Source organism: Dicentrarchus labrax, unplaced genomic scaffold (assembly GCF_905237075.1).
Source record: "Dicentrarchus labrax unplaced genomic scaffold, dlabrax2021, whole genome shotgun sequence".
Classification (NCBI taxonomy): domain Eukaryota; kingdom Metazoa; phylum Chordata; class Actinopteri; family Moronidae; genus Dicentrarchus; species Dicentrarchus labrax.
The window spans coordinates 6,135,482-6,161,434 of NW_026136712.1; the positions used below are offsets into that span (position 1 = coordinate 6,135,482).

The 25,953-nt window shown below is 42.6% G+C and overlaps 2 protein-coding genes across 2 annotated transcripts; one reads left to right on the plus strand and one right to left on the minus strand.

The window, feature by feature from the left end:
• The first annotated feature begins 448 nt into the window (after positions 1-448).
• On the plus strand, positions 449-4,238 carry LOC127373829 (tumor necrosis factor receptor superfamily member 13B). The gene is made up of 4 exons (XM_051418669.1): positions 449-478; positions 1,091-1,205; positions 1,946-2,260; positions 2,441-4,238. Exons 1-4 carry the CDS (start codon positions 449-451, stop codon positions 2,716-2,718), a joined length of 738 nt encoding a protein of 245 aa, XP_051274629.1. The 3' UTR covers positions 2,719-4,238.
• Positions 4,239-4,433: 195 nt separating this feature from the next.
• usp22 (ubiquitin specific peptidase 22) lies at positions 4,434-25,690 on the minus strand. Its single transcript, XM_051417979.1, has 13 exons — positions 25,185-25,690; positions 19,713-19,845; positions 15,347-15,460; positions 15,020-15,121; positions 12,348-12,514; positions 12,088-12,235; positions 11,615-11,717; positions 8,977-9,135; positions 7,992-8,118; positions 7,796-7,887; positions 7,576-7,638; positions 6,532-6,681; positions 4,434-6,371 (listed from the first exon to the last, which is right to left on the minus strand). The coding sequence occupies exons 1-13, from the start codon at positions 25,302-25,304 to the stop codon at positions 6,329-6,331; spliced, it is 1,521 nt and encodes a 506-aa protein (XP_051273939.1). The 5' UTR covers positions 25,305-25,690; the 3' UTR covers positions 4,434-6,328.
• Positions 25,691-25,953: the final 263 nt, after the last annotated feature.

Genomic DNA, 25,953 nt, shown 5'->3' on the forward strand with positions numbered 1-25,953 from the left:
GTAGTAGAAAGCCCATTTCTCAGACCGCCTGTTATTTCGAAAACAAACTCCCACAGCTTTGAAAATATCAGCCTGGTATAAGTTCCTTAAGGTATTTAGCTTACTTACAGATGTAACTTAACTGATGTAAAAAAAACTTACTTATTTTAACCCAAACCATGATCTTTTCCAAAACCTAACCAAGAATTTTTTGTTGCCTAAACCTAACTGCAACCTTTTCACAGCCTTTCACATACCTACACGCTATACATATACATGGATAATATGTTTCACATATTCAAAGTTATGCCTATGTTACCGCTATTTCCTCTACACTCTTACCTTTGTCGTGTGTGTTTGTCAGCGTGAGGGTTACCAGAGCTGATGGATCAAGGCTGCCAGGAAAATGAGTACAAGGATGTCTTACTTAAAAAATGTGTGTCCTGCAAACCGCAATGCAAGGAATCATATGTCATCCCAAGATGCACCTTTTACTGTGGTAAGTGTCACACACACACACACACACACACACACACACACACACACACACACACAGAGAGAAAGAGAGAGACACACACACATTAGGTTAGAGGTATAGGAATACATATTATGCAAGGTTGTTATATGTCCATCTTAACCTGCAATCTTGTTCTACATGTTTGTCCATCTGATTACGCTACATGGACTGAGATCAAAACCTGGGTAAATTATGCACTAAACAAAGCTCTAGCAGTTTCTAATTGTCCTGATAGTCCTAAAAGAAGGTGCAATAGTTGCAAGGGGGACACTTTTGTTACCAGTTGGATCAGAGGCAACATTTACGTGGGACAAATTCAATTGGATTTTTTTCATCCTTTTTTTAAAATAAAAAACTAATCTAGCTTGAAAAACGTGCTGCCTTTGCAATAAAGGATGCCTTAAATAAAGATGTAATATGTATTTCAGGCATTATTTCTACCTGCATAGCAAAAGAAAAGAAACAGCTGATTAGCATTGGTAACACCAGATTTGTCCTCAAGACCATGAATATAATGCCAAGTAGACATAAGTGAATTAAATTTATCATGTCTCTCCGGATTGCTTTCCAACTATGTGTCCTTCTGCATTAGAGATTTCAAATTGTAAGGAACTGGATGGCCACTACCATGATGGGCTGCTGAAGAAATGTCTGAGTTGTGCTGAGGTTTGTGGAAGACATCCACCAGAATGCTCCAAACACTGCCAGAGTGAGTACTGACCCTGAATTAAAGCTTTAATTATTCAGTGACATAGTTTTCAGTTACTTCTGTGTTTTTTGGAGGCATAAATGTTGAGTTAGACCTCAGTGGACAATGTTTTCAGAGCACGAGTTGGCTAACTATAAAAGTTTAATGATAAAGATGGAACTTGTCAAACTACAAAAAAATACCAATCGCAGTGACTTCTTCAGAGGGCTGGCAGCTAACTTACCTAAACACAGTAGCCATAGCTAGAAGGCATATCTAGAGAATGCCTACTTCTGTGTGGATATACACACTTGGTGGTTGTACTTTGGTGGAGAATGTGGGTAGTTTGGGATGCCCAGAAAGTCTAATGTAGGCGTAAGGGCAGTGACCCAAAAGGCTAACAATTTTCATTTGGCCAGGGACCTTTGTTGCACGGCACTCCATATCTTTTTCTCTTCTAATTACCCGTCATCTCTTTACAATCGGCTGCCCAATAAAAAGAACAAAATGCCAAAAATACATATGTGGGTGGTTCTCAATGAAAATGGTTTGCAGCAGATAGAGATATTGCTGTTGAGTTTCACAGATGTAAAATGCTTGGACCCAACAACATTCTGCTTCAGGATATGTTTGTAATATAAACAGAACCAGACCTTTAAGAGGTTAGTGGTAGTCGGATGGAAAATCCCTTGGTATCACGAAGCAGTCAGTCAAAAGCAAAAGCTGTTTGGTCTTTAAAGCCTTTCCCCCCTCCATCACAGACATCCCCTCAGCTTCGCCACCTCCCGTGATCACTAAAAAGCTCCTGGTTGTTACCTCGCACGTGCCAAATCCCAGAGGGCCCTCGGTGCTGTTAGCCCCCGATGACCCCACTATTCTGCTGTACTCCCTGCTGGCCCTGTGCATGGTGCTGCTGTTCTCTAGCTTGTTTCTAGCCTTTGTCGTCATTCTGAGGGGACCCTGGGCAAAAACCTCCAAGCAAACACCCAAGGAGGCTGACCACAAGCAGGAGAGCATGATCCAGCCAGGCCAGGAGGTTGGCCAGCCAGGTTCCCAGCCGGGGCAGAGACCCCAAGGTTAGTGTGGTTCGGATACAAACCAAAGGCCCCAAGCCTGCAATCGGTGCAATCAATAAGTGGTTTAGCTGGAATAATCTGTTTGGTCAAGTAGTAAAATGATTCCCCTACAGACAGATCTTCTTTCAGTTTGATGTATATTTTACTCCAATGTGTGCACTACTCTCTGTCTTTCTACAGATTTCGTAACAAATTCAAGCTGTCCCACTGACCGTGAGCCATCGGATGACTCCAGCCCTACTGAGACCTGCGTGTGTGTCCACTGTTTCCCTGATCTGAAAGCACTAGGCCAGGGCAGTGACAGGCCACCAACAGCACCATATTCATACTACCCTCAGGTTGTCCTCCACAGAGCCCAGACCCAAAACGGAGGGCCTCTCTGGACTGACGAGAACTTATACACCTCTGGACCTGAGGTGCAGGAGGAGGCTAATTTGCACACAGGGCGGCTGGAATGACTGAATGTGTCCCCAGCTCATAGGAGATTGTCAGTGTACTAGACTTTCAATCAGACTGTCGATACTCTCACAGCATGCAGCGTTTTTTTTGGGGGGGATTGTGAAAATAAAACAACTTGTGTTAAAAGGGATGAATGCTCATGTATGACCCTGTCAACCCCTCAACAAGCAGAAACAGCGGGAATGCATCAGCAAGAATTTGTATTAAAAATGCCTCTCATGCTAAAAGAAACACAAAAGTAAACAAGTGAAGGATGTCTTTCCATTAGAAATATTTCAAAAGCTGTTGTGTGGTTGATTCATATTAAATGTGACAAACTCATTTATATTTTACTCTCTGATGAAGGCATGCTGAGAAAAATGTGGATTTTTGTGCCAAAAGGCAGTAAAAAGCATTCATAGTATCACTGAAAATAGGGCAATGAGTTGACTTATGATCAAGGTTTTTTGTAGCTTGAAAGACAGCAATGTGCCCCGACACATCAATCCGACAAAAATTAACAGATGCATTGCCTCATGACTTCAAAAGTTTCACTTGAACACATCGCAAAGGCTACAACTGCCTTTTATAAAACATCTATGCCTGGTCCAGTTTAATTAAAAAGAACAGGAAACATCAGGGTACAAATCAGACAACTAGTTGGATGACACTGTGGATCTCATTAAATTATCTTGCCAAATTCTTATTGAGAATAGAAACTGGAAGCATGTCTGATACAAAGTTGCTACTGACACTGTATAGTTTTGCTTTTTAGCCCATGATCCTTTCATGAAACAACAAGGACATGGTGGAGGTGAAAACCAAGGAGGGAATGGGTGAAGTCATTGCTTCACTGAACCGAACACTGACTTCCTCTGACTCAACAAACCAAACGGCTGTGACAAGGACTGACTGGTGCCAGTGGTTGCACATTCGAAAACTACAAGTTATGGTTACCCACATAAGCTCAACGATGACCAGCAACCGACTGCTAAACGTGAGATTGCATTTCCATAAGGCATCATTTCGGAGAACTATTTATTGACAGGAATACTGTGTCTGAACATGTTCATTGCAATTGAGCATACTATCGGAGAGTTTTCTTTAGGTAGTAGGCAGTGCTGGAGTACAAATCTAAGGAGACAGCAGTTAAGGTGACAAGACAAGTTACTCTAAACTTTAGAGTAACTTGTCTTGTCACCATCATTACTTTAGAGTCTAAAGTAATTCATTGGTCATTTTTTATACCACCACTGGGAGTCGCCAAAGTCAGAAGTGTTCAAGTTCCACTGATTCCTCTGTAAGGGCTTCATGTTTATAACAACCAAATTACAGGGCAGAGGCATGAGCTCATTTGGGGCATTTACTATCTGCAGACATGTATATGTGCAAGTAGTGGTACAAATATGTAAAGTGTGTAAGGTGAGCGTTATGTATATATTTGTGGGGTGATGGTTTATATAATGATTCTTCATCTGATCTCTTTGTACCTACTTTTCTCCCAATAAGGACAAATAAAAAAATATACATTTTGAGAGAAGCTGTGTCCGTAGTGAATTGAATCCTTCTTCTGTTCCGTTTGACCAGTGAGAGTTGAAAACAGCATGAAGTACTGTTGTTATGGTTACCTGCAGTTGGATAACCCTCAAACTAATCTGTAGATATTCTTCAGTCATTAATAACATTCACAAAATAATCTCATAACCAAGGGCAATCAATAACAAGCAGAAAAGTGTTTACAGATATAGATTTTTCTTTATTTGAGTGTCTTTTCAATCACTGTGTCCAGTTCTTGCAGCAGTTAAATGTGTGTGCGAGGAATGACTGACCGGGTCAAGACAAGTTTCTTCTGATTACGACCCCGTGTCCGGATCCAGCAATATAGAAGAACAAAATCAACTTTTGAGGTTTCACCATTTGTCTCTCAAAATACAAACTGTACATATATACTTTTACATACATCATCAACATGTGGAAAAAAATCCTATCAAACTGTGATACCCAGCTCAGACGGCATGCTGAATGCAAGTACTGATTCAGTACACGAACATACGCTACATACGCACGCGCACGACACACGTGCATACAAACGAGAACACATACGCACTTTTGTTTTTTGTCTCTTTACACACAATAACAGATTTTACACAAACACACCTACACTGAGCTTTTTTTTTTCCTCCTCTCCCCATTGTTGGGCACATACACGTGCACACACACGCACACACACACACACACACAAACACACTGATTTAGAGCGACATGCGGCCAACGGTTAACACTGTAGAATCGAGCTTCTGACCCATTATACACACTCCGTACGGAGACTTACGGTCTCCTCTTTTGTTTCATTTCTTTTTTTTTGCCATTTACCTGAAACAGCATCACAACAACATATCTTGAACGTGGAGATAAATGCTTCTGTAACGCCAAAAAATGTGACCAAATTAAAGTTAAATGACTTACTAAAAATTGAGCCGCCATAGCAGCAGTTTCAAGAACGTAATAAGCACTATTTTGCTTTTGTGTACAAAAAACATGACTGACGACACAATGCAACACAGACGAACAATGTGAGAGTTTAGGGAGAATGAAAAACTGTAAACAAACTTTTTAATTACAGTATGTATAAAAATATAATATTCACTGTGTAATTTATTTCCCCCCCTGTGACTGTTGGAAGCAGCATGAGAGGCAGAAAATAACAGATCCTTTGCGTCCTTGTTCAAGAAAAGGTTTCCTAAAAGTATCTGACTGACACCTACAAACTCACGAGTAATAAATGGAATTAACTGTCTTTTTCTATACGATGTTCATAATACCATTTGTCAGGTGATTTCTTCCCCCCACTCTTTGCATTCTGAACAAAAGTGCATAATAAAGACAACGTCCATCCTTGAAGCATTTGGTCGTTTGGAGGACTGTGAGTGTGTCAGACAAGTGTGCTTGTGTCCAAAAAGTTGCCAGTTTAGGAAAAACTAATTAAAAAAAAATTTTAAAAAATCACTTTCTTCGCTAAAGCAGAGCCTTGAACCCCCGAGTTCCACTTCTTAGCGCCTTTAGGTGATCGTAAATGCAGCTGTGCGAGCATGACACAGGACGTTGATGTAGAACAGGATTTGTGATCAAGTGTACCTTCCCCAGATAAACTAAGGTTTTAAAAACAACTCCTGCTCTTTTGTCTGTGTCTGAAAGAGAGAAAAAGTGGGGATGGGACACTATTCCTCTATTGTCAGACACCAAGTACAGACTGATTTTGCAGTCATTTCGTTCTTATAGAAGATTATCACAGCTGCTTTCTTCTTCATCCCCACAAATTTAAGTGAATAACTTTTGCAGGTGTGCAATATTCCTCCAGGGCTCACAAATTTCTTAAATTTTGTTTGGTTCTGACGCTTTCTGCACTATGCTGCATGGCCGAAGGCTCTTCCTTGAATGTCTTACGGTGGAGCTGGATTAGTATGTAGTAAGGGTGGTTCCATGTTAGAGAGTTGCGACCTAAAGAGTGAATCAGGTAGGCTTGTGTTTCTGTTTCCACGCCTCTCTCATCACTCCGTTACCTTTTCTCATGCAACTACTGTAATCCTTGCCTCATCCCTCGACTCCTGCAGGCGGTGCCGGTGGAGGGAACTACTCGTACTCCAGGAACTGTTTGTGGTAGAACAAAAGGTACCTGGGGAGATAAAGGCAACATGAGGTCAGATTGCAGCAGCACTAATAAAGGGAGCGGTCGCTGTCAAACGGCTATGGAGACACAAACTGTATTTAGTTACATTTGACACATCTAACCAACAGCAGTTGAGGTGCTATGCTCAACACTATGAGTGGCTCACCCTTCACTATCCAGGACGTCCTTGATGCTAGCCTTGGTGATGATGGCATCGTCGCATTTAAACCACTGGTCTTTGTGCTGGCGGATGAAGGTGGTGTAATGGCCGCTCTCTAGTGTCCCCTGGTGGTTCACCACTGCAAATAGGCTATACCTGAAACACAAGAGAGAGAGAAGAGGAGGCTTAACGCTGCACCAAGGCTGTGGCTCAGAGGCAGAGCGGGTCGTTCCTAAATCGGAAGGTTGTGGGTTCGATCCCCAGCCCCTGGTGCCACATGTCGAAGTATCCTTCAGCAAGATACTGAACCCCAAATTTATGCTGCAACTACAAACAGCTGACACCATTGGGAAAATGAGTGAATAAATAAAGCAAAAAAACACTATATTTTACAATACAGACAGTAAAGATTAACATCAAGTCTGTGGTGAATTCTCTCCAGTGAAAGGAATGAAGACTGGTCACACTGAATACCTTTTTCATTATGCAAGATCCATTCTGTCAGGTCCGTTGTCAGGGGGGTCAATAACACAACTATAAAGAGATACTGCACGCAGTAGCTTTAAACTGAATTATGACTATACTGTGATGAAACACATAAATGTTACCAAATTTACCAACACACATACTAGGGGTTAGTCTCTCTGAGCCGTTAGCTCAGCTACAACACAGGTACCACACAGAAACTTTTACCAACGGCAGTCAAAGTGCTCCTAGTGACTGTAAAACCTCCAGCGGACTGTGTTTCCAGCGCGGACACGGAGAGTCTGACAGCAGCTGCCCAACAGCTTGCTGTTATGCTGTCTGTCAATCACTGTGGTCAGTGTCGAGGCCACGCCCCCTAAAGTCACTGTCCTTTGCACATGTTTTATTTTTATTTATAATTATTAATTTGCTGAGAGGGAGGGAGCCAGCAGAAGTGAATGGTGTAGTTACACTTACTGGTGACAGAGTGATAAGTTGGTTCCTTTTGGAATATTTGTACCCAGTGCTGGTTCAGATGGTTTATTTATATATTTACTGGTTTATACAGAAGGATGTTTGCCTTACTTGTTGTCATTGTTGAAGGGGTCTACGGTCTGCTGGTACTGCCCGTTCATCCGGCTTTCTTTACTGAAACACACAGCAGGACAACACTGAGTCACAACATCACCAACTTTTAGCAAGTTTTTTGTTTTGTTTTTGCTCTAAAATCCAACTGTTTTGTGCTCCATGTCTTTCTTTTAATTCCTGTAGTTTTACATTATTTTTATACATTATTCGTATGCACCTGGAGGCCATGAAGGGGGTCATGTCCAGCTCCAACGGGAAGGAGACGTAAGTTGTGATCTTCCGTCGCAGTTTGGCTGAATGTTCAAACCTCTGGAAACAAACAAAGAAACGCGTGTTACAACACAGTCAAATCATCTCTCTCTCACTCTCACACACAAACACACACACACTCACACACACACACACACTCTTACTTTGAGGTGAAAGCAGGCCACGATGGGCAGCTTTTTCATGGTCAGCTGCTTGGTGGACTCCTGGTAACTATGGCAACCGCTGCACTTGATCTTAGCACTGCTGCCGAGGTGCTCTGGCCTGGTGAACCTAGACAGGAGAGGATGCGGTTTAGTACCAGTGCAGTTGTGTCTATGTGTGGTTTTATCCCTGAATCTCCGCTCCAGTGGATTTGGGAACAGGAATTAGTGTTCAGGGAACCGTGAATATGTGCAGTGTTTCCTCTAGGATTTTATTTAGCAGTGGGGGCAGGCCTGTCCGAACAACCCCCCCGTTACGTCCCACCGGCAAACGTTTTACGTATGAAACAGAAGTGACACAAACAAATATATTTACCGTTTTAATGTTTCCAGATGTTTGATATCAGGACGTTGAGCTGAGAACTGACAAGTTGAACGTTGTCCAATTAAAACGGACCCACCGTGGTGACGTTTTTGGTGGAGCTGTTAGTTTAATAGTCGACTTGGAAGAAAGTGAACATTTTGACAATAAGCTACATCAACACAACAGTATGTGGAGTTAAACTGGACAGCCCGAATAACCTCTGAATAGTTCTACTTGTTGTTAAATTGCAATGTGAGCGGCAGCCAACGGGGGTGCATTATGTCGGCAGGATCATTTAAAAGGCAACCGTGACTACATTGTGCGTCTGCCCCATTTCTGATACTGTGGCGGCAGAAATTTAACAGCGGTGGGCCGCCGCTCCAAAATCGACATAGAGGAAACACTGGTGTGTGTGTATTTAACCGTGTGTGTCACTTGCTCTCTAAAGGGCTGTGGTGTGCTGATTCTGGGATTGTTCGTGTCTCTGAATTTGTCAGTGCATGCATGCGAAAACAAAAAGCTGCACTGTTTACTTCCAGTGTGGAACTCTGTGGCAGAGAGAAAGAAGATTTGATACGCTAAAGAGAGAATTTATCAAAAAATAATGTAAGAAATGTCAGTTACCTGCGCAGACAGTCTGTGAGTGTTGTGGCTCCAGTGGTGTGACTCTCTCCGTTAAGTGCTGATCCGTCTCCCCCGGGACTGAGGGGCCAGAATGGGGTGGAGGAGCCTGGCAGGTCCAGGCTGATGTCCCAGAATGGGTCTATGGTCGTCGAAACACCGCTAGGAGCAAGACAGAGAGACACACAGGAGATGGTGAGTCTGTCGGAGAGGGTGAAGATGCTGTAGATATCTAATGTAGATTGAAGGAGTTGCTGTGTGTAGATTTGTACATCTTCCAGTCTGTTACCCACTTCACAGGAGGCACAGTAAGACACTGCACTTTGTAGTTTTCCTTTATTCAGACAGACATATAAGTGAGAGGGAGACAAAAGAGGGAGAGAATAAAAAATCTGGCATCAACTCCATCTTGGCACCGTGGCTCAGACCCTTTCCACTCCTAATGTTGGCAGCTCGTTCATCTGGGCGATAGAGATAATTCTACTGCTGAACATCATTCAGCTTAGTGCTGGCAGTTAAGGATATAAAACTAATTACATTGGCCGATAGCATTCGCGACCTGAGAACATTTGGGTGGAGACCATCTTTTCTAAAGAAACTGCCTCCGTTAGCATCCAGCTTTCCTTTAATATGCTTTTCTTGTGCAGGGTTTGCAGGGGGTTGGAGCCTGTTCCAGCCCACACTGGGCGAGAGGTGGGGTGCATGCTGGGCGAGTTGCCGGTCTGTCACGGGGCTAACACACAAAGACATTAACTCCCACATTCACACCAACAGGCAAAGTCTCCAAATAACCTATCCTGCATGTGGGAGGACACCGGAGCAGATGAAAGCCACACAGGTACGAGGCGAACCTCACAGTCCACACAGAATCCACATCTTGCAGGGGGACTCAAATCCATGACCTTCTTGCTTGTGATCTTTGTTATCCATTGAGCCACCACCCTAGACCCCCCAGATATTGTTCCGTAAAATTGTTCCAAGTTCACATATTACCGAGGTGCTGGCTTTTTAACCATGGTTCTGAAAAACTCTGTATAACAAGTTTTTGTTTTTAAACTTCCAGATGAATCCTTTTACATGTAGAGGACCAAGTGAAGGTAAAGTCAGAGATGCAAGTTAGTGTGTTATGTGTTAGTAGCTTCAACTCCTTACGCCCCAACATGAACAGTAATTAAATATGATGGTTGTTTAAAATGTTTGACATCCAGAACTTCTTCATTTGGGGAAAAAAGATCAGCTAGCTCCACGCCTGCCACAAAATGTAGAGTGTGATTTCATTTCATGGCTTATAGACTGAGGACTTCAGTTGGCTTTAACCAGACGACCAAAATTGGGTGGCTTAACACTGCTATTATCCATTTTCTTTGGTCAAAAGTAAAGGATGAGTTGGCACCATGTTAGGCTTACATTACATTTTAAATGGAGAATGTAAAGTGAATAAATCAGAAATCAGCAAAAGCCTGGTTCGCTTAAAGGTGGTCTGCCTAATCATTCTGGCTGAATTTGGAAAAAGAAACACTGGACGAAAAGATATATGTTTTAGGTACAGAAAATGTCGCACTTTTTACTCTCCATTGCCTCTATTAGAGTTCTAAAAGTCTTATTTTCTTAAAACAAATGACACCTGTTTTAACAGAGGGGCCAGGTTTCATGAATTATTTTAGATATTTATTTATAGAGCATGTAGTCCCTTATTCGGCCTTCTTTCAAAATTCTCTCACTTGATTGAAGCTAGGAAATAGATGGAAATAATCTTACTGTGTAGATTTCAGAGTAATAAAAAGAGGCTCAATATCTAATCTATAACTTTTTGCATTGCAAATATATTATGATCATATGAAGTAGTTTAAATGAGCTCCACCATAGCCAGCTACAACATTAAAATACAGCTTACAGGTGAATGCACAGATAATAATAATCCAATAATATATTGTGTAATATTAATGCCACGGTGAATGCACAGATAATAATAATCCAATAATATATTGTGTAATATTAATGCCACTGTGCAATAAGCAATAAGTATTTTTACCTCTGATACTGAAGCACATTTTGTGACGCTATTTGCTTACTTTTTAAATGCAGAGCTTTTAACCGTTTTTCATACTGCTTAGAAACGTTAGGATTTATAAAGTGAATCATATGTTTAGCTATAGCTATACCTCCACACACACTGCAGCTGCTTTACATTCCTAAATGTCTCAAATGAAACGTGCATCTCAGAGCACAAAAAGCAGAGCCTTCTTTCTTCTTTGACCACCAGGTGGCGATAGTGATCAGCTTTACAGACCGTGTGCCATGAAAGGGTTTTCCTGTTGCTGCAGTCTAGCGGTTCAGTGTGTGTGTGCGTGTGATTGATGGTGCACTGTGTGGATGATGGAGGCTGGAGGGTAACCTCAGGGCAGGGAAATGGAGAGTTCTGATCCAGGACGGTGAGAAGTGAAGTGTGTCCTTTTGGAGCAGCTGTTTGGTCAGAGCATAGTGTGACATAATGGAACTGTACTGGAAGACAATGCTGTAGTGCACAAGGTCAAGGCTTTGTTCTGTTAGTCTTTACACAGTCTCTAGTGAGGCCTGAAAAGGGGTTTTTGTGTTGTGTTTTTCTTCTGGAAGAACCTCACACACTATCACAAGCACTTACTGGCAGACTTGACAGGTGACGTCAGACTGCAGGCCCCCTGTGAAGATTTGGTCGATGATGCAGTTACAGTGGTTGGGATTGTTGGCTTTCTTCCCGTTGTCGTCTGTGTGGATATAAAAACACACACGCACACGCACAGACACAGACACACACACACACACACACAGACACAGAGAGAGAGTCACTAAAAGCAATGCTGTGTAACTTCACAGCCATCCTCTCTGCTTATAAACTGCAGAGACACAGAGATCAGTGCTGTCTCTCCATCTCTCTGTCAGTCAGTGCTTCTCTCTCTCCTCTTTTCATCCTCTCAACTCCACTCATTTCAACCAGCACCCCCCTCCCCCGTCACACCCACACTCAGCTAAAAGCCTCCTCTCTGTCACTCTTCCAGCTTTTTTTTCTCGCCTCCTTCACATCTGTCTGTCTCAATGTTTGGCATTTTGTTGGTCGCTTTATTGTCTGTGTCCAACCTTTGCAGTGTCTGTGCAGGACGTCCAGCGCTGCGATGAGGAACTCGTGGGCGTCCTGCTGCTCGTAGCCGGCCAGGTGACGGGCGTGGGTCCACACCAGATGGAGGAGACGGAAGGGGATGTGTGGAGACCGATGGCCTGAGTAGAACTGGAGAAGGAAGGCGTGTATGTGAGAGAGGAAACGCTCCCTTATTCTTCTTCTTTTTACTCATTTGAACATTGTTAAAAAAACAAAGAAAAAAACAACACAGGAGAGTTACCTCCTGGAAGAGTTGCGACATCTCGCACACCAAACAGGAGTTGCTCTGCATCTCGCATTTGTGTCGGTCGGACAGGAAGAAGTCGCGCAGCAGCGGGGTGTGCGTCAGCGCCTGGACGATGCAGTTCATGAAGCATGTATTGCCCAGGTTTATCAGACCTCGCAGGCCTGTGGGTTCAAGAGGGGAGGGAAAAGAAATGAGGAGCAGGAAACCAAGAAGAGACAAAGAGAAAGAAATTGGTGGGTGGAGGGGGTGAGGGATGAAGGAGGGTAAAAGGGAGAATAGAGAGAAAGAGCTCTTTTCAGCTCTCCGTCCAGATCATTTTTAGTGGCTGCTGCAGTGGGGCATCGAAGCTGCAATGCTGTTAATGCCAAACAAGACACACACACACACACACACACACACACACACACACACACACACACACACACACACACACACACACACACACACACACACACACACACACACACACACACACACACACACACACACACACACACACACACACACACACACACACACACACACACACACACACACACACACACACACACACACCCCTGAGGCAACGTTGGACTGCACGCAGGGAAACCCTTGTTGGATTACAGCAGAGCAAACCACACACAGCGGGGAGTGGGAGGGGAACAAAAGCAGGATGGAAGGGGGAAGGACAGTAGGAACAGGAAAGAGGACCGAGGAGGAGGAGGAAGGCAGGGTGGAGGTAGTGTTCTCACCGATGAGCAGCCAGGCCTGTAATTTCCCCTCACCTAAGACAGCGCCAGGGATGTTAATGATGCTAGAGCAGATTCCTGCAGGCTGCTACAAGGTGTTAAACGTATGCCAGCTCTCCTCAGTCCCACACACTGCCAAACCCCAACACTGCTTCAGTCTGATATTCCCTGTTGCTTCAAATACATTCTGCCGCTCCTCTCTGAAGACAATAAGTCTGCCCGCTCATATCTTCCTGATGGACCAGCGATCACAGACGATATATGTTTAGTCTGTGATCATGTCATCATACAGGATGTCAATAGCTGCATTTCCACTAGGGACTAGGAAGTAGTTTGGAAGGAGCATTTCCACTGCAGGGGCCAGGTCTAAATTAAGATCCGGGGACATTATTTCACCTACCAGAAAGTCCCTGCTTGGGGGTGGTACTAAAAAATGAAAGGAACTTTGGGGGTAGGGCTTGCGAGTTTGTTTTTTGTTCATTGTGCTTTAACACATCAGCATGGAGTTAAAGAAGAAAGCATACAACAGATAGACAATGACAATGTCCAGGCGTAGACTGTGGTGGAAAACGCAGAGAACAACAGGCTGTAGGAACCTTTTCAACACTTGAAAAGTAGAACTTGTGACTGTCTATCCTCCATGTTATTTTCTACTTATTAAAAGTGCTGTCAGCTAAAGTTTTGTCTAGATGAATTGCTTCCACTCTAGTCTGAAAATTAAAATTTTTCCAAATATGCCCAATTTTGCTTGACAAAATGCAATTTCTCCTTCTACGGTGAAGTTCAGACGATTTTCCACTAAGCCTATAATACGCAAAGCGAGGCCTGTTTATTTGTATACAGCAAGGAAATTCAAAGTGCCTTACATAAGACAATATAAAAACACAACATAAAAAGACATTCAAATAGGATTTAAGAGTAAAATCAAAAAGAAGATAAAAATAAGCTGAAAACAAAACAAGATAAAGACTTTTCTGAGAGCTTTCTGGGAGTTTGTTTCAGGCATTTGGTTCAGAAAAACTGAATGCTGATTCTCTGTGTTAACTTCTGACTCTGGGGCCAGACCTGATCCCAGACCATCTGAGAGGTCTGGATGCTTCATAATGGAGCAGCAGATCAGAAATAAACCATTCAGGGCTTTATAAACCATTAGTAAGATTTAAAAGCGAATTATTTAACAGGAAGTCAGTGTAAATATCAGAACTGGACTGATGTGATCCACTCTCCTGGTCTTAGTGAAGACTCTAGCAGCACTGGTCTGAATCAGCTGCCGCTGTACTCTGATCCACTTTCTAGAGAGACCTGTAATCCTTCATTTCCCCCGGGGATCAATAAAGTATCCATCTATCCATCCATCTATAAAATGTATGTCTGAGTCCATGACTGCACTAAGATCTCTGGTCTGGTTTGTGATCTTTAACACTAGCAACCGAAGCTGAGCACTGACTTTTAATATTTGGCTCCTAAAACTGTGATTTCAGTTTTTAAATGAATAATCTGGCACATCCAATCAGTGTGCACATGGTAAACATCTGGTACGTCGAGGTATATTTAGCTTATGCCTCTTCTTTGTAAATCATTTTACTACATTTTAATTAATTAGTTAATGTTTAGGTTATTCAAATTCAGAGCTTATCACTTATATTTACTTTGTATGTGAATGTTTCATTTACATGATTGGCGATCTGACCCTACTTCACCACGACGCCTCCCACCCACACATACAGTATAATATTGCATGTACTGTTAAATGACAATCAAATAGTGACTATTATTAGACACACAATGTTCCAACAATATTGCAGCTTTAATAGATCACTGCAGCAGCTAACATCATTATTCCCTCTGAGGACTCCAGTCTGTCCCCCTCTCTCTCTCTCTCTCTCAAACTGAGCGATTGGCCCAGATCGACACACGCAGCTCTTTGTATATACTAACCAATAGTACAGTTGGAGGTGATTCTCCTCCTCTTGGGGTTGTGGCGGAGCAGCTCCAGCTCCCTCTTGGTGGGCTCCCACGTTGAGTATTTCTCCCCTATGCCTGAAGCACACAACGCACATTCAAATGATCGCATGCTTCCCTCTTCTAGTTTTAGGAAAGACATTGCCAAGATCTAGATAATAATGTCTAAAATGACTGTGATAAAACATTTCAATTCCATGTTTTGAGTGTAGTTTCACAATTTGTTAAAGTTTTAAAAGGGAGACGTCATACAACTTTAGCGTGTTGTGTATGCCACTGTGTGTGTGTTAAACGCGGTCTTACCTTGTATTTTCCAGGCTTTCCTCTGTTCCTCTTTGGCAATCTGTTCCATGTCTTTGTCATAAATGTAGTCTTGGCACATAAAACAGTAAATTCCTCCGTACAGCAGGTCAATAGCTGGAAAGAAAAAAGAAAAAGAAAAATCCACAATGCATGAGAAAGCTGTTTTATTCAAATGCAGGGACATTCACTTTAACTGTTAGTCAGAGGGTGAAAAAGCTCTGTGCGTCGCTGCGAGCTGTGTGAACTGCTAACTGCTTCATCTCGCAGTCTTTTTCTATTCAGGCCACGTTGCCATGGAGCTGTGATGCCAGGTAGCCGGGCTTATCTGCTGACATATCAGCTATCTGTTAACACCATCCAGGAACAACGGAGAGACACCTCGTGAGCCGGAGAGAGCAATGAGAAGTCAAAAGGTGAGGAGGGAGGGAGGGAGGGAGGCGCCTATCTCACTGTGCAATCTTTCACCGTCACATGCTCACTTAAATGTTCAAAACAGTCCTTCCACTCCCTCTCTTCCTCACCTGCTCTGTACCCTGCAGCTACCTGTTTGCTGTTGCCATGACAACCTGCCTGCCGGTTACTCCCGCGCTGTCATCCTCTGCAGGTATGAAAGGGGAAAAGAAAAAAAAGCAGCAGGAGGACAGGATGGAGGTAGGGAAGGGAAGGAAGTACACTGAAGTACAGAACTTCGCTGGACTGATGACAGAGAGAGAGAGAAAAAAAGAAAGACAGCGAGAAAAATCGAGGCTGATGGCAGAAGTGCAATTAAATGAAATGCCTTTTACAATTCTGAATATCGAAAGGGTCATCAGGTAACCATGGGAACAAGAGGAGGGCAAAAGAGACGAGGATAGAGACAGAGGTGAGCCCGATGCGAGGCTGCAAACAGCACTGACTCAATAGCTGTGAGTGAAAATGCATACAACGGTTGGATGAAAGAGATGGAGCAGCAAGAAAGAAAGGAGGAGGAGAAGCAGGAAGGAGGAGGGGCCGTGGTTTTAATGGAGGCTAATTCCACAGGGTTTGTTAAAGACGACTTAATTACCTCCTCATCAGTCTGCTGAGATCTGTCCCTTTTAAAAAAGACTCTTTTCTCTCTCTCCCCGTATTACGCTGTTTCTCGCTCTATCTTTTTGCAGCATTTGATTCAGGAGCTAACCTAATTAAACTCACAATTACACTCAGTAGGAAACACACACACGCAAACACAGACACCAGAGGGGGGTCTTCCTGAGCTCAGCGATAACGCCGAGCAAAGGAGGCTTCATAACAACAAACTGGCAGATTCTCAACATCTGCCAAACCCAGCCTTTTGTCATGGACACCCCTAGTATCTCTGCTGCGGCACCGTTCTGCTCCAAACACACCGCAGTGTAACAGGCTTCACTTGCGCAGCTCAAACAGCCTAAATTCTATTATGTGGGGAATAAAAAATAAAAAAAAGCTACTGGGTATAAAGCTGGTATCGCAGCATTTAGTGTAACAGGATGATGGCTTGTGTTGAATATAATATGCTGTTTGCAGTATCTTTTCAACATTGCCTCTGAAGTCTTTTTTTTTTTATTGTTTATCGTTTTATTGTTAAACAATAAAAGGTTGTAGAAATGTCTGCATACATGTTGGTACACTACAGCTCCATGCAGCTTCACCCTCAAAAACAATGCCCCTGTTCCAAAGCTGCCCAGTGCTAAACGTTTTGGCATTTAGTTTTAATTTAAAGTACTGAAAAAAATCGTATCGCAATATTGTATGCATAAGGTGGTGTGTTTTTATACTAAGACCTAAAATTTTGTTTATTAAAATCGCCATATATCACAATATTTTGAATCGTAACCCATGTATTGTGGTACGTATCGTATCGCCAGATTCTTGCCAATAAACTGCCAATATCATTTTTAGGAAAACAGCACACCAACATATGCATAAAAGCTGAGTAGCTTTTTTTAATTTTTTTTTTTAATGCAACCAGAACAGTGGGATCTGCATTTGTATGATCACAGTCAGAACATCATAGTCCTCAGTTTATGTTAACAACACTGATATCTAGCGGTTGGGGGTCTGAATACAAAAAGCGATCAAGTTTTTGGGAATCAATACAACATCACAAAATAAAATATTGCGATATGACATTTTCAATACTTTCTTACAGCCCCAATATTGAACCATAATCCCTGTATCGTGATACGTCTCATATCGCCAGGTTCTTGCCGATACCCAGCCTTCCCCTTAAATCATTTCACACATAGTGACTCTGATTCTGTGTTACATTGTTACAAATGTTGGCACTACATTTTTAAATATTTTCTTACACACTTATTCGAGTGTGTGCTGGTGTGACCTCCATGTAATGGATATTACAACAGAGGACAAACTTGGAGCAAACTAAGCTATATGTAATATGTACATTACTTTAAGGCTGGCATGTACATCGAAAGCAATATAGCTGTAATAAGCTAATATCGGCTAATACATGGACCCGGCTGATTTATCGCTCTAGCTCTATTTAGAGGTTGCAGTGCACCATCTACTTAAGTGAAATAAATGGCTATCCTTGACTTTTCTTCACCCCTGCAGGGGCAAAGAAGCCTCGGGAGCTGCTTATGTGTGGTGACTTTCTTTTATACAAGCCTAATCCCACTCTTATTTTGTAGTTGGCTATGTATATGCTATATGTATCTGAGAGCTCAATTCTGTATATGGAAGCAGTGTACCTATGTAAAACTGACTCACAAAATAGAGCTGGGTGATGATTCAGCATTGACTTTAAGTGTAATCATGTTGTGATGATGTGATTGAGTTGTGTTGCACATACTTGCAAAATCCTGACATAAAGAACAATGATAATAATAATAATAAAGGAAAATAATGAATATGAGATAAAATGACTATGGGAGATTGTGCAGCAACATTTTAATACATCTCTCTCTCTCTCTCTCTCTCTCTCATATCATCATAACACCAACTAAGAGGAATATCTTCCCCCCAGTAGAGTTCCAGAGACTTGAAGAATCTATGTCAAGGAGCATCAAAGCTGTTCTGGAGGCTCGCTTCACATTCAGCAGTTGTTTAACTGGGTGGGATCAGGTAATACACAGCAATTTTCTCTGCAATAATTCAGTGATTTGTGTGCTGTGTTTTGATTACAACAGGCTGTGTGTCCCTGTGGGAGTAGCATAGATGGGGAAAAACAGCCAACTGTTCTTGGTGTTCAGCAAACACCCACGTCTTTTGTTCAAATCTGGAGCCGTCCAGATTGCGTCTGTTTGATGCAAATATTTAATTCAGTGAAGTGAGATGCAACTTTTTTTTCCCCATTTCTCACCACGAGCGCTCGCCAACAAAGCGACCTCGGTGTGAGCTGTGGTGAGAAGCACAGTGCTTTTCTGAAAATAGAAGCCCTCTCAGTCATTTTTAAAAAGGAAAAACATTTCAACAAATCCAATGTGGATTATCGCTGAGATCACTGACGTGCGATGTTGTATGTTACCTTCGCTGACCTGGAATAATAATCCTGTCAAAACAAGGCAGAGGCAAATCTCCTGTTGGGTGTTCTACCCCATAAACACACACACCCCTGAATGTTTTAAAAGGTTTTTTTCTGGAGCAAGCTGATTGTTAAACAGGGATGTGCACCCAATAAAGTAGATTCTTAGGTGCATAATTTTAAATCAGCCAACACAGACCCCAGTCCTTATTCATTAGCAAGTTCACTAATGCATATATTCCCTCTAATGGGCTACATGAGGCCAAATACACAGGTGACATTCAAATCCCCCACGAGGCCAAGCTTGTGCGGCAATTATGTTGCACCGGGTTGCGTAATAGCTCGCTGTGTCCCTCGATCAGTTTGCTTGATTAAATGCATCACAAAGCCTCAAATAGTCCAATACGTAACTCAAAGCTGACCTTTAATACACCAGACACACACAGACACACACACACAGACACACACACACACACACACACACACACGCACGCACACACACACACACGCTCTTGTGTTTACGAACCACCAGCGCTTTATGAAATCACACCCGGCTACGTCTTCATTAGCCACTCGGCTGTATAATTAGCCCTTTTAGCAGCCTTTGTTTTGAGACAGGAAGCGTTACCGATGGCGATGTGTGGGGGTGTGTGTGTTTGTATGCATGAGATATATGCCGCGAGTGCGTGCGTGTTTAGGAGGCAGGGAACAACTCATTTAAGCAAAGGGGGCTAATTACAGGTCTGGATGCCAAGTGTCACACCCTGTGCATAGCTGGAGTGTCAAAACAACCCGTCTCCAGCTGCACCTGTGGACACTGTGAACGCCTTTGTGTATGAAAATGAGAGAGTATGTGTGTGTGTGTGTTTGTGTATGCCATACCTAGGTTATGCCTTTTGCTCTTGGCATGTTCGTGGATGTGTTTTTTGGCAAAGCAGGCGAAGAAGACGCAGTAGAGGCAGGAGTGGAGTCTGTTGAGGTGGGCGCCGCACATGTGGCAGATACATGACTTGGCCTAGAAGACAGAGAAAATGATTAACACAATTGTTGCACCAACAGACACACATTTGCAACATCAGTACATTTGGTTCCATCAAGATCCTTTCAGGAAAAAGCTTTAAAGCTGTACTTATTAATATTCTTATAACAACAGATCAAATGACTACGTATAATGTGAATGGTGTCGCTTGCAAAAACGCACTGAGAATTCCCCTCAGCTCTGTTGAGTGTTTTAGCGTCTTTCAGCTCAGTTTTTTTTTGATTCTCCAACCTGCAGCAATCAAAGTGAAACACGCATCTTTATCTTCTCTAATGTGACACATTTCCAAATAAGACCGAGCTATATGGGCAGAGTTTTGTGAAAAAAGGGGGGATTTGAATCATTTCCTTCAGATTTGATTGCATCACTCCAAAGTGAGCAACAGCAAATACTGTGGAGTGGTACAAAGGGTCAGCAGGAACGCTAATGTTGCTCTGTGTCTACTGGATATGTAATAAATATGTAGAATGTTTGCTAAAATGTACGCCATAATTGTGGCCCGATAAAACCGATTACTGTTATATTCTTTAGTTTGTTTATTCTTTCACTGTCACCTAATATTGGTCCAAAAAACATAATAAATAAATTGTACATTATTTTTCAAATGAAATATTTCATTATTATTTCATCATGTGGTAATGACCATACAAGCGCAGCAGGCGTACTACAGTACCGTAGATCTCTCCAGTACATGGGTGTGACAGCAGGTCTGACACGCTTAAGTAAACACATTTTGCTTTTGACATTTCCAAATGTCAAATGTCCCTCTTGAACCACTTTGCAATGAAATGTAATCATTTGTTAGGGCCACACTTGACATGGCTTTTTCAATTATAATTTTTTTATGAAAAAAAAAAAAAAAAAAAAAAACATCCCACAAAGCCTTTCTTCAACCTCTGGTGCCTCGTGCAGAATCACAATAGGTGACTGGAAAGGAATCCAACAGGGACATTTTTCTGTGTGTGTGTGTGTGTGTGTGTACGTGAGAGAAAAACCCTTTGCCTTAATATATATATATATATATATATTTTTTTTATATATATATATTAATACAATCATACATATTCTGTTTGATAGTCACGTTGGAGAGACGAGGGAGGAGGGCACGACTGTGGATGGAGGGTAGATAGCAACAGTTCAAAAGCATGCAGATGAGAAGCTGGCATGCCGATGAGCCAGCATGAATATGAGGAGGTGAGAAGAAATGAGCAATGCCTGAAGGGAGCGAGGAGGGAAAATTAGACTAAAATGCACACTTCAGTCACCTGCAAAGCACATCAACCTGTATGTGAGTGCAATAGTTAATAGAAAGAGATTGGAATAGGACTTGGTCTGTCTGAAGGAGGATTGCAGAGGTCAAAACTGAAGTGTGGTGTCACTCTACCACCTCTCGAACCGAATCCCAGTCCACTGTTGGTGGATGGAAAACTCATGCAAACAGTGAAAAACCTTTACAGGATGACTGAACCCGAAATAAATGACGTCAAAGTCTGTGAAATAGATTCTACAAAACACAAAGAGCGTTGGGAACATTTTAAAAAGGGAACTGAGCAAAGCATTTCAGTGACTGCTGTTCTGCTACATTGCCTAGCGCCTGTGCCAACACATTTTGTATACCGTCAGCTAATGTTGCATGAGAATGTTTAAGGTGGAAAGACAGCTACAGCAGGATCTGATGCATCATTGCTACAGTCTTTTGTCCGTAAAATGTCCCAGAGCTGTCGTTTGTTGTTCTGCGAAACAATATTCATCAATTATTAAAAGCTGCTGGTTCATTTTCTTTTCTTTTTTTAAATACATTTTTGAGCTTAAATCTCAAAGGTTTTAAAAAGTATAATAAACGTGTATACCACCTAATACATTTTGTTTTTAAAAAAAAAAAAAAGACTTTGACAATTTGGGCAATACTCTTATTTGCTTTCTTCCGAGAGTTAAATGTTCAAGTTTAACACCAATCCCAAGTGTGTCCATTAAATATGAAGCTACGGCCAGCAGCTAGTTAGCTTAGCATAAAGACTGGAAACAAGGTGAAACAGCTAGCTTGGCTCAGTCCAAAAGGTAATCAAATCTGTCTACCTAAGCTGGCTAATTAACGCTTTAAATCTTAAAACTCTCTCGAGTGTTCCTGCTAAGCTAATGGTCCCCTGGCTGTAGCTTCATATTTTACCAGACAGACATGAGAGTGGTATAGATTTTCTCATCTAACTCTCAGCAAGAAAGCAAAATACCATATTGTGTATTTTCCCATAGAGATGTTCTAACTCTATTTTTTCCTTGTCGATACTACAAACCGATTCCATACAATATATATTATTACTTTTTAACAGCTGTGTACCACTAACCCTTTTTGATTGCTGTCATTGCTGTACGGCCTAGCTCAGGTTAAACCCTTTATTAAACATGAACAAATACATATAGAGAATGAATAACATACACTAACCGGAAATCTGAATCATCTTCTTTGCTATGAAACAGAAGTTATTCTGACCCTGACTGGCTAATACTCGTTGCCTTTGTTGGTTTGTTTGGTCAGGTATAGGCATGAGGAGTGAGATTGGTTAGGGCTGGAGTAAGAGTATCAGGCTAAACCAATCAGAGTCAGAGCACGGTGGGTCATGATTTCGCCGTCCTGGGGGAAAAAACTATGGGAGCGCTGATGGGAAGCAGCAGGATCCCATTTCGGGGAAAATAAATGATGTGATATCTGATTGGTGCATAGACTCATAGTCAGATCTTTACACGTTTAAAATGTATTACTGATTATTTTATGCCTGGCATACCAGCCTAAAACAAAATGGAAAAACAAAAACACAAAAAAAAAAAAAAAAAAAAAAAAAACCACAGATTGTTATTCAAGTCACACACACCCCTCCATGCATAAGTGCATAGACAGCACATGAATTATGAAAAGGCATCAATATGCAACAATCTCTCCTCACTCATTCCGTCAGTGTTACAGTACGCATGTGTATTTTTCTGGTCCCTGAGAACACTGTATTCATGTAGGAAACTGTGTCTGCCTGTCTGTCAACACATCCTTACATCCTCTACTGTCATGCCAGCAAGAGTCTGAATACACATACGGAGCATTTAAGGATATGCAGCAGTTCTGCTTTAGCACAACGTCCATGCACTAACTAAGAGTCCGCGCTCAGCGAGACACCCAGACAACACCCCGAGTTCTGTTCATGTCGTATGTCTCTGAGCGCTGCGATGTTAGTGAGGAAGAAGCGCAGGAGAGGGCAATGGGCTGGAAAGATCCCGGTTATAAGTGTGAGTTAGCACATTATCACATTTTGAGCTCAACGCAACATCTGTCTTGTCTATTGAAGGGAAAGGCCTGCATCTAGAGGAGGAGTCTAGATAGCTGAATTGAAGGACTATTCCCTCCAAAAAAAAAAAAAAAAGGCATGATATCAAACACTGTATAGTAAATAAGACAAAAAGTGTAGGGAACGTTAAAAAGACAAGAGGGACAACAAAAATAGCCTCTCAGTGCCTCTCTCAGTGTTTGCTGTTACGTTAATGAAGAGGACTGATGAAATTACAATACGTGATTACCTTAAGTGCTATAACTGAGGTCCTATTTACATTTAAGGTAGTGCCACTGAACTAATGTGAAATATTTCATAGTCCTTCTGTCTTTTTGCCACCAGCTTTGAGTTTATAAGCTACTGGACCACTTTCCCAATAACTGCATTTTGTTATGTTGAAGTGAGAGGAAGCAGCAACTCAGAGTCGCACCTGGCCTGACTCAGAGGATTTAGCAGGTCTTTGGTCTTAGTTAGTTTGAGGGCTTGGTGCACATATAGACATATACAGCTTCTCCTGGCCGATTAAGTGTGGTTGTTTGTAAATTAAACATGAAGATGGGTAATTATTTACCTGTGGTGTACTTTAATGTACAGAGAGAGACTGCATTATCCGGCAAGGCTCCAGTTACTATCTTCGGGAAAAATAAGTTTGTTTTATGGTAGACTGGTAAAATCCAAAGCACCTGTCATTCAGATGGGATTAGACACTTCTGTGATTGACACTGTGGCCAACCAAAGAGTGCAGCCTTTGAATTCTCAAGGTGAACCAACGCTTAAAATTCAATCTGCGACAGAAGGTCAGTGGACTGCCTGCTGCAGACTGAATGTTGATCGTGGCAATCTGAGGCTGACACGGTCAGCGTGGAGCGCAGAGGGAATGATGGAAGAGCTGTCTGATATGTAACTGAGCCACGATCAATAAAAATGTAGTGCCACGGGGGGAGGTAATACGCAGCAGGGATGTGAGCCCTGCTGTCAGCCTTGTCTGCTCTTTGGGGTAGGGTGGGGGCAGGGACAGAGAGCCAGGCAATTACAGCAGGAAGAAACCCTGCAAATATTTACACCATTTATTTCAGTAAACATGCCTCCTGGAACTACCAGCTCCCACTGATCCCAAGCAGATGACGGGGGACATGGGGTTGTCCCAGAGCACATTCAAGTGCAGGATGCATGCTAGATAAGCACACTCACACACTGCAGATGCAAGCACTACATGCTAATATTGTGAACATCTACTCTGCACCCACAGTAGTGAATCTTTAAAATAAATAAAAGATCCTCTCTTAAGAACGTAAACAGACAAGCTGAACCCCATGTGAAAGAGAGGCTGGATGTTGACACACATGCTATTGCTTTTCCCAGTTAAACCTTGTTGATCCTGTCATGCAGTGCAAAGATAGAAACGATGCGCCTCTGTCATTATGGCTTGGGGTTTGCACGATCATTTGGTATAAGTGGTTTTAAGGGGGGGGGATTCACGACTTCTTAGCAGATTTTAAATCAATAATTACCCCCCCCTTAAGCCAGGAAATACCACCGTGCAATGCTGGCCTGCAGTCTGCTAGTGGAAGGAAGTCGAGCCACTGTAGGCGCAGAGCCAAAGCAAACAGATGCACATCAGCTCTCTAATCTAGTATGCGGTGTGCAGCTTTGAAGTAAGCTAACGTTCGGCGGCGCGGGGTTAACTGGGTGGTGTAGTTGGTAGTTTGCTTCAGTTTGGGGCTGTGTGTCAGGTTGTTGAGGTCGGCTTTAGGGGCTAGTTCGAGCACGAAAAACAAGACTGAGCGTGGGTAGTATTTGACTGAGAGCAAACAGTTGTGAGTGTGTGAATGTGTGTCGGATGTTGTGTTGAAGGGCGGGGAACTGTCCACGCACGCGACCGTAGCTCACTCAAACACACACACACACACACACACAGACACAGACACAGACACACAGACAGACAGACAGACGTACGTTAGGGTCCCTTCTAAGCAGCCGTTTCCTTCTGTCACTTGTTACCTTGCGTTTTCTGGTCTCGGCTGAACCGCTCCACACGAAACACTGATAAATAACCCTCAGGTTCTGCTTCCAGTTGTCCACTTTGAAGCTGTTGACATGAGGGCAGCCTGCGGGACTCATGGTAGTCACAGCATCCGGCTTTACAGTCCTCTTGGGCGATAAAAACCTGTTCAAATCCCTCAAGACAGACCCAGTCCAAACGGGCTGGCTGGTTAGCTCGCCAGGGTCGTTATCCGCCGATTGCTGCGCTCGGGCTAACTGGACATGTCCTGGTTGCACTAACGGAGACACGCGCAGTAGCAAACATCAAGACGAATGTTCCAGTATGACCCTATCGGACGTGAAATAATATGTATGCATTTGAATCCAATTTGGCGCTGTATATATTTATATATAGGTCTTCACATTCGCTAAATTACATGTTAGCAAGCTGGCTAAAGTTGGTTAGCACTGGAATTTCAACAGTAGCTTACACGGTGAGTGTCGTTAAGACCCACCTCATTCATAACGGTGGGCCAATGAGGGGCGAGTGCTGCGCATGATTGGCGTGTGACAACTTTCTTTTTCCCAGTTAAGTCCCGCCTCTATGGAGTGGGTGCTGCGTCGTGATTGGTGCAGTTTCCCTGCAAACCACATCCGCCTGTATGAGGCCGTTCATTGGCTAAGGCATAAATCAGCTTCATTGTATTAGGCAAGAATGTTACAATGTGACAATCAAGAGTGGATGGAGATTCAAATCCACCTTACAGTACACGTAGAACCAAATGGA